General features: G+C 48.5%; 1 protein-coding gene across 1 annotated transcript in view; it reads right to left on the reverse strand.

Moving 5' to 3' along the window:
* Nucleotides 1-11,938, reverse strand: part of LOC135249642 (inositol-tetrakisphosphate 1-kinase-like) — a 60,413-nt gene that overhangs the window by 22,123 nt on the left and 26,352 nt on the right. Inside the window, exon 5 of the mRNA XM_064325186.1 lies at nt 7,156-7,273. Coding sequence (XP_064181256.1) covers nt 7,156-7,273 — 118 coding nt within the window. The remainder of the gene's footprint in view (nt 1-7,155; nt 7,274-11,938) is intronic.

The following is an 11,938-nucleotide window of genomic DNA, read 5'->3' on the forward strand; positions in this document are numbered from 1 at the left end:
TCTCTTTACATTTCCTTGCCCTCACTGAGACCTGGATTACACCAGGCAACACTGCAACCCCTGCAGCCCTCTCCTCCTCCTTCTCCTTCTCTCACACCCCCCGCCCATCTGGCCGTGGTGGGGGCACAGGTTTGCTGATCTCTCCCTCCTGGAAATTCTCTGTTCTCCCCCTCTCTCACCTCTCCATCTCTACCTTTGAATACCACTCTGTCTCAATCACCTATCCTGTTAACTTGTATATTGTAGTTATCTATCGCCCTCCAGGGCCCCTGGGAAACTTCCTTGATGAGCTCGACACCCTGCTGAGCTCCTTCCCAGAGGATGGCACCCCACTGATCCTCCTGGGAGACTTCAACATCCACCTTGATGCCTCCCACTCCGCAGCCTTCCTGCCTCTACTTCACTCATTCGATCTCTCCCTAATGCACTCCCCACCAACACACAAAGCTGGCAATCTCCTAGACCTGGTTATCCTGAGGAATTGCTCCTCTTCCAATCCCACAGTGACCCCTCTGCACCAGTCTGACCACCACTTCATTTCCTTCTCCCTCCCTCTTACTCCCCTCCCTCCCTCCCCTCCATCCACTCCTACTGTCATGGTCCGCCGGAATCTCCGCTCCCTCTCTCCCTCCTCTCTCGCTTCCAGTGTCACTGCTTCACTCCCCACTCTTGAATCCTTCTCCAACCTTCCCACTGACTCTGCATCCTCCACTCTGTCTTCCTCGCTCTCCTCAGCACTTGACTCTCTCTGTCCTCTAGTCTCCAGGCAGGCACGCTCGTCCCCTCCCAGTCCGTGGATGTCTGACCCCCTCCGAACCAACCGGCCAGCCTACGTGCAGCGGAGAGGAAGTGGAGGAAATCCATGGCTCAATCCGACCTGTCTGCCTACCAGTCTCTACTAGCTACATTTTCTACCGCTGTAACCTCTGCCAAAATTAATTATTATCAAACAAAAATCCATAAATCTGCCTCTAACCCTCATCAGCTGTTCTCCATTTTCTCCTCTCTCCTCAGCACTCCTTCCCCACCTCAGTCCTCCCTCGCTGCAGATGACTTTGCAGTTTTCTTCGATGAGAAAATTGCAGACATCCGCAGCTCCTTCACGTCCACCACCACCCTTCCCCACTCCCCCAGCTCTGTTCCCTCCCCTTGTTTCTCCACTTCTCTCCCCTCACTGACTCTGATGTTTCCCAGCTCCTACTCTCCCACCGCCCTACCACCTGTGCTCTTGACCCCATCCCTTCCTCTCTCCTCCAGACCATCACACCTGACATCCTCCCATATGTCACCTCCCTCGTGAACTCCTCCTTGTCTTCTGGACGTTTCCCCTCCTCTTTCAAGCTGGCCCACGTCACCCCACTGCTGAAAAAGCCCACTCTGGACCCCTCTGTCATCCAGAACTACCGTCCTGTCTCCCTTCTCCCTTTCCTATCCAAAACAATTGAACGAGCTGCTTCTAATCAACTCTCCTCTTTTCTCTCCCTGAACAACCTCCTAGACCCCTACCAGTCTGGCTTCAGACCTGGCCACTCGACAGAGACCGCACTCCTCTCGGTCAATGAGTCGCTTCACGCCGCACAAGCAGCCTCCCATTCATCTGTCCTGATCCTCCTAGACCTTTCTGCCGCCTTTGACACCGTCAACTATCCCATCCTCCTGTGCTCCCTGGCAGCTATGGGGATCTGTGGCACAGCACTTGACTGGATTGAGTCCTACCTCTCCGGTCGCTCCTTCCAAGTCGCCTGGGCTGGTGCAGTATCAGCACCTCGCCCCCTTGCCACAGGAGTTCCCCAGGGCTCTGTCCTTGGTCCCCTCCTATTCTCCCTGTACACCCAATCTCTTGGTCCTGTAATCTCTGCCCATGGGTTGTCCTATCATTGTTATGCCGATGACACCCAACTCTTTCTCTCCTTCCCGCCCTCTGACACTCAGGTCTCTGCTCGCATCTCTGCCTGCCTGAGGGACATCCAGAGCTGGATGGATAACCACCATCTTAAGCTGAACCCAGGCAAGACGGAGATGATCTTCATCCCTGCTCCATCCTCTAACCTTCTTGACTTTTCTATTTCCCTGGGGGACACTGTGGTGTCATCATCACCCACCGCAAAAAACCTTGGAGTGGTGATGGACAACAGACTGTCCCTCTCCCAGAACATCACGGCGGTGAGTCGAACGTGCAGGTTCTTCCTGTACAACATCCGGAGAATCCGCCCCTTCCTCACCACCTACGCAACCCAGCTCCTGGTTCAAGCGATGGTCCTGTCCCGCTTGGACTACTGCAACTCGCTACTGGCTGGTCTGCCAGCATCCGCCATCAGACCCCTGCAGCTCATCCAGAATGCTGCAGCGCGTCTGGTCTACAACCTCCCCAGACATTCCCATGTCACCCCCCTGCTCACTGACCTCCACTGGCTGCCTGTTATGGCTCGCATCAAATTTAAGTCCTTGGTGCTTGCATACCAGGCAGCTAAGGGGTCAGCACCAGGGTACATTCAGAGGATCATCAGACCCTACACACCAGCCAGACCTCTCCGTTCTGCCACCTCTGGACGCTTGGCACCTCCCCCTCTTCGCGTCTGCACTTCCCGCTCCCGTCTGCTGTCTGTCCTGGCCCCTCGCTGGTGGAATGACCTCCCCGTGATGGTCAGAACAGCAGAGAATCTCACCACTTTCAAACGCAGACTGAAGACTCATCTCTTCAGGCTGCACCTCTCCCCACCCCTCCCTAGCCTATAGTTCAGCTCATTGTACCTAGCTAGGATAATTTGATTATGTTAGTGTATCTGGTAGGATTGTTTTTGTATGATTAGGTGTGATTCCAGTGCTAGTTTGTACTTTGTACTTGGTAGGATTCTTGCTGCTGAACAAGCTTACTCTACAGGGTTGGAGTCCTGATCGATGTGGTCACTTCTGGCACTACGATCCTTACTTCACTCTAGTGTTTCTTTTGCGCCTCTACATCTTGAAACCTATGCACTTGTTGTACGTCGCTCTGGATAAGAGCGTCTGCTAAATGCCTATAATGTAAATGCCTATAATGTAAGTGCATGAAAAAAACAACTGGTATATCCATTGCACAAACTGAACTACATACCAAAAGCTGTTTGCCATGACCCCAGCACTATTACGGTGACAACCCAACTCCATGCACAGACAACTTCATTTGGACCCTGAAAACATATCAGGGAATGATTATACGCTGAAATCGCAAAGGAACATGGCGGATAATGATTCCCTTTCCCTCAACTCAGACTTAATCCACTACTTCAGCCAGGCATCATAATGCTAATACAGGCCTGCACCAGTCTGACCCGATGGGTCGCAGAAGCAGCAAAGGGTAGCAGGGACACAGGGCCAGCCAAATGGATAATCTTCTCACCGCCTTGTCATGCACACTCAGCATGACCCAAGGTCCTGTTGAGGGCAGGGCTCTACGCTAACATTTTTTCCAAGAAGCACATGTGCTCCTATGTTGAAAAATCTAGGAGCACACTAATGCATCCCAATTAGTAGAAGTGCTCCTAAATTATATTTTGACTCAGCACACATCAATTTTCAGGACCAAATGGGTCACATGACCTAAAAATGGGAGCATTGTAGAGTTCTGGTCATTGCTCTGACATTGCAGAACCATTATCTGAGCTAAAATGTGATAGAAAAACTGCGATAACATTTTTTCTAAAACTAGATGTTGCCACAAGATGAACTCTCAACAAAAATGCCCCACTTCCTCTCTGAGGACTACTCACAGGTACAGCTGTACTGCTCAACAACAGGAAGTCACTCTAGCCTTCACGATTATGTCCGTTTCCTTCACCTTTCCCATACCTTCGCCTTTCTTCACAGTTTTGTTTACATAGCCTTCAAAGTCCTTATCTATAGCCTTGAATGTTTTATCAGCAGTATTAGCCTTTCTCTTTCTGCAGTTCTCTGTCTGTTCCCTCATCGTTGTGTCTCGGTCCCTCTTTCCACTTGTGCCTCAGTTCTTTTCACAGTTCCATCTCTGTAGCCATCACAGTCTGGTCTATGTTTCCTCATTATTCCAGCTCTGCTGCCATCACTGTCCTGTCTCCGCAGTCTTCATCATACCGTTGCCTTGGCAGCGGTCTCAGGATTCCGTGGGCTGGACCGATAAAGAGGAGGAAGTGGCCGTGCCAGAGCATTTCTGCTCATGGGTCCTGAGGCAATGCATTTTAAAATGGCAGAACTTCCTTCACAGCAAAATACAGCTTCAGCTGTGGGAACTAAAACCTTGTGGCAATGTGGACTTCATCATCGTTCATTACGGAATTGTGTAAATCTTGGAATAAATGAACGTTCATGGTTTCCTTCACACAGGTATGAGTGGTGAGGTCTCAACAGGAGGTTTTCAAATGAATACACAAAAAACGGTCAGTTAGTCTTCAAAGGTAACAAAATTCTCCAGGAGGATCAAACAGAACCTCCTCTGGGCATGTTTTAAATGGTAACAAACTTCAGATGAATAAGCACTTCATAATCTGAACAAACCGAGGGAGAATAATTTAAAAACAGGGAAGCCGTTGTAGCCGACACTCGTCCCCTCCATCATGTGTCCTTTCCTGACTGCTGCCAGCGAATGAGAAGCAGGGCTGAGCGATAAATGTGAATTGCACAGACACAGCTACAGCTTTGAGATTTCATTACATAACAATCATGCTTGTTTAAAGAAGGGAGGAAAAAAAAAAAAAATTTTCCAAGCTCTATTTTTAAAGCACTGACGTCAGGCTCCAACATGTCTCAGAAACCCTTCTGGCTCAAGATTAGGAAAAAAATATAAAAATAAATAAAAACTGTAATCTCCAGAAAGTCAGCCACTGATTTTCCTCAATGATAATGAACCCTGGATGATGTCTTGGCTTATATCCACATTAATGCTCTGAACAACATCCTCTGTGAAATGCACGTTTTGGGAGCTAAGCGGTTTATAAGAGGGAGCTTTGAGGAATGTCTGATTTTGATGTCAGTTTGTGTTCAGTTTTTTCAGGTCTGGAGGGGACCGAGGATGACGTTATGATGTTGACCATTTTGAAATACATCAGATCTTTCCCTGAGCTCAGAAGGAAGGATACTGCCTGGGTGAGTGGTTCTTCAGCTACAAAAATCTAGTCAATAACCACATACTCAAACATTATTTTGGAAAGAGGAAAGTTGATGAAGGGTTTCAGAAAGCAGTGATTGCTGAAGGATGGCTCATTTGGTTAAGGCACCATGCTGTGGTAAACGGATATGTGTTTATCGTTATATAGCAACCCTTTCTGGTTGATCAGGCACGTGTAGATGCGACAGCTGCGTATGGAGGTTCCTCCTCTGACTCCACTCTGTGTGAGCTCCGCTATAGCCTGTGGTGTGAAAAAAAGCAGCTGGCGACCCCACGTGTTTCGTAGGAGCTGCGGTTGCAGACTATTGGCCATTCCGTATCGAGGTGACGACTGGAGATGCCCACGCTCATTAGCTACATTCTAAAATGAGTGCCCTGCGCTCCATCCAGCATCCTCTGCTGCTGTTGCTAATATCCATAACTCCGGTTGCCAGGCAAGCGGTCCACTGAGAGAACACTCACTGTCTTGGTATTTTAAACAAAGATTTCTCTCACAACAGCGGCTGCAACTAAATGCAAACGCTCACCTCTGAGTTCATCACAGTTGTGCGGTACGTACGCTAGTGTGACGGCCCAGGACATTACATTACAGGCCTTTAGCAGAGCGACTTACAAATTGCATCCATTTATACAGCTGGATACATACTGAAGAAATGCAGGTTAAGTACCTTTCTCAAGGGTACAACGGCAGTGCCCTACCCAGCAACCGAACCTGTGACCTATAGGTTACAAGTTTGTTCCTTACCCATTATACTACACTGCCGCCCAACTGTAGCAAACTCATTAAACGGAGGGACTGCGGGCAAACAGAGGGCAGCAGGCCTCGCTGATGGCCTTGATGGGCTGTTTACTCAGAACGGGAGTTGGGCTTCAGGAGGCAGCACAATGAAATAATTCCAGTCCTACAGCAGCGTCTCCCTCAAAAACATCCTCTGCGTCGGGGCGTTCCAGCGGCCGCCGACCCTGCCCGCGTCCGTCCGCGGCGCGGCGCGCAGGATAACCGCGCGGCTCGGCGCTGTTCCCGCGTTTCCGCTCTAAAGCCCGCAAAGCCTCCGGCGTCCGCAGCGAGGAAGCCCTGGCCTCCGAGACCCCGGAGGAACAAAGGACTGCAGAGAGGCAGAAAACGAAAACGAAAGCCCGGCAGTCTCACCGGGACAAAAGGGTGCGGGGTGTGAGGCAGGAAGCCGGCTTTCATCGCCCGTATCCTGCGGCCCCAGCTCTCCCGGTAAAGACCTTGACCGACTGACTCACTGACACGGCCTGCGGTCGACCGCTGTGCCGGTTATCGCCGTCAGCGGCAAAGGAAGAAAAATAACCTGGAGCCCCAACACCAGACTGCGTCCTGCCCACAGAACCATTGAGTCAACTTCCACCTTCAGTCAGAACTGGGAAGACTAACACGTTCTCATACATCTAAGAATAAAATGACTGCTATTCCTGCTTTTCAAAAAGTATCCATTTTGGACAAAAGGATTAAAAAAATGTTATTTACTATGCCTCACTTCATTTTCAAGAATCAAGTGTCAGTCATTTGTCTCTTTGAGACAACAATCACAGGAGTCTTATGTAACAAAATTTTACCTCTAAATATCTTCAAATGTAGAAAATAGCACTTGAAGGAACACAAATAATGACTGCTGGAGTGGGGCCACCGGAAGTCAGGACTACAGATGGACAACCGCTTTCACAAGCAGGTCTCCACCACAAGCCAATGAGGAACTCGCCTCCAACACCCCTTCAAAGACTTAGTGTGGGAAGCATGAGCAAACCTCATCAAACGCCACAAATTCACCAAGACAGCATCTTTCTGGAGGCCCTGCTGACTCTTGCTCACGGTCCATATAAGGAGATAGCCTCTCTCACTCTCCATTGACTTGCTGTGTACCTGTGAAGCTTTGTCTTCCTCGATGCCAGACATTACTATGCAGAGTGCACGTTGCAAGACAAAATATTGGCTGAGCGGCAGCAGTCAATCTGCTCTCTCAGACCCATCAATCGTTTGCCATCACGTGGATGGGGGCGGGGCCAATCGATACCTTGCATGCGGTCCTCTATCCTGTGGATCAGCTGGTAGGACTTGCAGCGGTCCAGCAGGGTCCGAATGGCAGGGAGAGGGTCCAGCACAATGGTCTCGGGGTGGGCCTCAATGTAGTCCTGCAACGATGCAAAAACCGAAGGTAAAAAACCAATTAAAATCCATAACACCTAACGATACATCAGTTGACTTTTTTTTGTTTTTAAAAAGAGCAGCTGTTGGTGGATGTGGGTTCGCTAAGAAAAGGATGGGGGGGCAGGGGATAAGGAGCAAAAACGAACCCAACAGGGATGGGGAGCACACAGCATCATTAAACACAGAAAGCCATGCTGCTTAAACAGGGTTTAATCTGACTCCCACCAACTGTCCAAAAGAAAAAGAAAACAAGTCTTACAGCTTGGCCTATTCATTTAACTAAAATCAAAACATTAAACAGTACCGAGGGACAAAAAACAGAGCAATGCATTTCAGAACAAATTTGAGATTTGAGGTTATTCACTCAGCGCGCATAATTCTGTGAGCTGCAAGTGTGTGCATTTAGAAGAGCATCTGCAGAACGCGCAGATTTGATAGGTTATTCCGGGATGGCCGCTGCGTTCTGTGGCAGTGACATGCCTGGGAAACAGCACAGGGAGAGCTGCGCTGTTTACAGAGGACAGCGAGCACAGATGACAGGGCTCCCGCATGGATCCGCTGACCGCGTGATGGAGGCGTGAACCCTGGTGACCCCCAGAGCGCCTACGCTGCCCTGCAGCGGCACGCGGACGCTGCCAGTGGCTCCGCCCAACCCCCCCCCCTCCCCCTCCCCCACCCCCTTTCCGCCGGACCTCGCCGCGCGCTCTCGCCACGCCCGCTCACCGGCCGGCTGATGTGACGTCACTCCAGCAGAGCGTCCGCCTGTCGGGCTGGCGTGAGCCGCTCCGATTTATATAACCACTCCGCTTCTCTCTCCCTCTCCCTCTCTCTCCGCCTCTCTCCTCTCCCGCTCTCTCTCTCTCCCGCTACCTCTCTCCCTCTACCTCTCTCCCGCTCTCTCTCTATCCCACTCCCTCTCTCCCGCTCCATCTATCCGATGCAGACACATACGAAAGAACCGGCCACACGCAGAAGCGTAGCGACGCACACTCCATGATAATGAGCTGCGGTTCTGAGCTCAGCCAGATACGCGCCCCTGCGCTCACGCCCCCTCTCGCTGTCAGCGTCCGTCAGCGCCCAGGCCTCCCCAGCCCTCCCCCGGGCCCCGCCGGCGGGGATCCAGCAGCGCTGCCCTTACGCGAGACAAGCGCGCTCCTGCCGAAAAAAAACAATAACCTGCGCGGAGATAAATCAGCTCATCTCACAGCTCTGCTGAACGGGGCTGGCTCTGCCCTTTGGTTTGATGCCTTCAGGGCAGTCAGGTGACTGGGAGGGTCCCCCATCCCTCTCTCCAGTCTCAAACGCGTGCAGCATGTTCAAGTGCAGGGGCCTTAATGCGCAGGATAGCGTGCGCACGTTCCAGGCCTGGGGAATGATACACATGTATGTGCCTGTCCCCAATATTTCAAAAAGGAATTTCAGATATTATCTATGAATAGTTCTTTAATTGAATACACTTCATTGTCATACTGCAAGTTGATTTTCTTCACATAACTCGAAGTTATGCTGTCAGATTCACACAATTGGATACTTTGATAGACCAAACATACCAAAAACAACTATGAATGCGTTTGAACAATTCATTACAACAAACCTGAAATGAATGAATAAATTCAGTTTAACCATTTACATTACCATTAATCCATCCATTGATCTACCAATGTCATCATTTAGTTTATTTCACAATTGGTTGGGCTAGAATAGAAGACAGAATAGAACCAATTACAGTAGTTGGTTTGAAAAAGATACTCAAAGTAATATGCATTTAGATATTAACATAACAGAAAGTCTGGTCTTGGTCAAAGAGCTGTATCCGATTAGACATTTGTCGGAATTGCATCTTTTTCTTATACGACAGTCACAGGAAGCGGAAGAGCACACAAAACCCAGCTGTTATTTTCAGTTTATAATTTCTCACAGCGAAGTGAGAAAAACCTCAGAGAGAGAGAGAGAGAGCGGCACAGCTGTTTTAAGACAACCTTAAAAAAGACTTCCATCTAATACAGGGGGGAGCGGAGGTAATAAAGGCAGTGGCTGTAGCCAGGCCCAAGCACATGCCCAGAAGCAGTGGGGGCTCTGCGGGAAAGACAGCGATTGCCTGCTATCTACTCAAATCACAGTAGAGGGAGCGAAAGAAGACCGTAATTTCCTTCTTCCTCCCCTCTATCTGCTCTTGGTACGTATGATTAGCAGCCTCTCTCTTTGGACGAGAGATGCATGAAGGTTCGTTCCAAAGAGAAATGCAGCTGCCCTACATTGCAATGCGGTGCTTACCCACAGCGACTCACCGTGAGAGGCAACATAAGCGGGTTTTGTGAGGAACAGTGCCAGACCTGGCTGGAACCCTTTCCACACAGGCGAGTGCAACGTCAGTGAAGCACTAAATGTAAGATGATTTACACCAATGCAGAACTATAAGGCATGGTGTGAATAAGGCACCATAACACATATAATACGTAATAATTATTATAAAGGTCCTGCCTTGATTTGAGAGGACCGATATAATAATGTAATTATTATATATAATGCATAATTATTAGATAGTTGTGCTAATCGAGGGAGGACCTGACAGCTAACTGAACAATGCAGCCGTGAAGGTAATCTACTCAGCTTCTCAATCAGCTGATTAGTAAACACCACTGTCATGGTGATGAAAACATCACTGCTATGGAAACAGACCAGGGCCCAGTTTCACAACGCAGGATTACTGAGTTAGCAGGGCAACTCTATTGAGTAAAACCCAGAACCATCCCAAATCTGGAACATGGACTGAAGAAAAATCTCTGTATCTCATTTTCATTAATCTAAACTGCTGCCCAGATGAACATTTTGGCAACACCAGGCCTGTCCCAAGACTGTGATGACAGTTAGCATGATAACAGCAGGACCCGTGGATCCATCCAGAGACAGACATTCCGCAGTCCGGTGGATTCAGCTGTGCTCATATTGGGTTCAGCTGTTTTCTGCTGCAGGAGAACATTCCACCTCACAGGAAAAACTGAAAAGCAACCGTGCTTCCCCCTCAGATACTCAGACACTTTGTGCTGATTCACTGTGGGATTCTGGGTAGAGAGCAATAAGACTCCTGCTTCTCACTGTCCTGCTCCTTATTCAAACCCCAAGCCTGTCCTCATGCTTACATGGCAGCGTCTTGCACAGACAGCACACATACTGGGAGGGAGAGTACATAGTTACATAACACGTTAATGTGCATAAACAATGCACCAGGCTTAATAATAATGACATCACTTCTCCACATTTTTGACACCATTTTATATATAATATAGTTGGAGAATAAAATGATAGAGGTTCAGCACTGTTATTAAAAGTTATGGGAATATCTCCTCAGTTCAATGTTAGAGAGATTTTATTTCTGTGAAATCTGAATCTTGTGTACCTCACGCTGACCTGGGTTTGCATTTTTAAAAAAGCCAGTACATGGGTAGCTACATTTGGTTGTTATTAGCAACTGTGATTTGTGTCAAGAGCAAAAAATAGCGAGGCATAGCAGATACCTTGCATTGAAAAATAGGTGAATCGAGTACAGAAACATTCCCTATGAGCAATGCAGAATTATCATGCCACAGAGGCAAACAATACACTTGGCAGAACTAAAACATTTGTATTTATTGCATGCCGTCAAGTGTGGTATATGTCTGCCCAATGACAAAACAGACTGAAAAGCATCTGCCATGACTGTGGTGAGCCTAGCAGCTCACAGAAGGATAGCAAATGGAACTGAAACAACGATGCTGGGCTTACAGTTTCATGTACCTATAGGCTTTATGGTGGATGAAGATGCTTTACTCTGCTGTGATCGATGTCAGAATTAAAGAATGGCTTGCATCACATCTTATAATAGGCACAGGCACACACACACAGGCACACACGCAGGCACACACACGCAGACACACACACACACAGGCACACACGCAGGCACACACACACAGGCACACACACACAGGCACACACGCAGGCACACACACAGGCACACACACACACAGGCACACACACAGGCACACACACAGGCACACACACACACAGGCACACACACAGGCACACACGCAGGCACACACGGTCGCCCACACTCGAGCAGCGCATACACAGAAGCACATTTTATGCCGGTGCTGCTCAGTTACTACACCGCCAATGCTGTGGGGTGGTAGGTGATAGCAATAGATGTGAAATTACCGCCCTGCAACCACATCCTATGATGAAAACATCACAGAAATACATCTCAGAACAGGCCTAGCAGCAAACGATAAATACTGTACCTTAAAATGGGAAAACTATGATTTTATTGAATATAAAACACACTCACTTGTCTCACAGACAAGCGAAGGATAGCGGCATTCAGTATTGACTATCACACAAATAGCAGCTGTACTACTCCGTATGAAATGAATCTGAAATGGAGAGTTAGATAGGGATGACAGAGTCTATCCAACAGTGTTGTCATCTCACTGTAAATTTATTGATTAATACTATTATTAAACATGGAAAACCTTTTTTGTGGAGTCATTTTTTTCCGTTATCGTAGGATGCTTCAAGATGTTGTGACACATTCACTATAGATTATAACAAGCCAGGATTAGCTGAATGGCCTGTTATATTTCAGATATTTTTTATACTCTCAATGTCTTTAAGGG

Source organism: Anguilla rostrata, chromosome 1 (genome assembly GCF_018555375.3).
Source record: "Anguilla rostrata isolate EN2019 chromosome 1, ASM1855537v3, whole genome shotgun sequence".
NCBI classification, from domain to species: domain Eukaryota; kingdom Metazoa; phylum Chordata; class Actinopteri; order Anguilliformes; family Anguillidae; genus Anguilla; species Anguilla rostrata.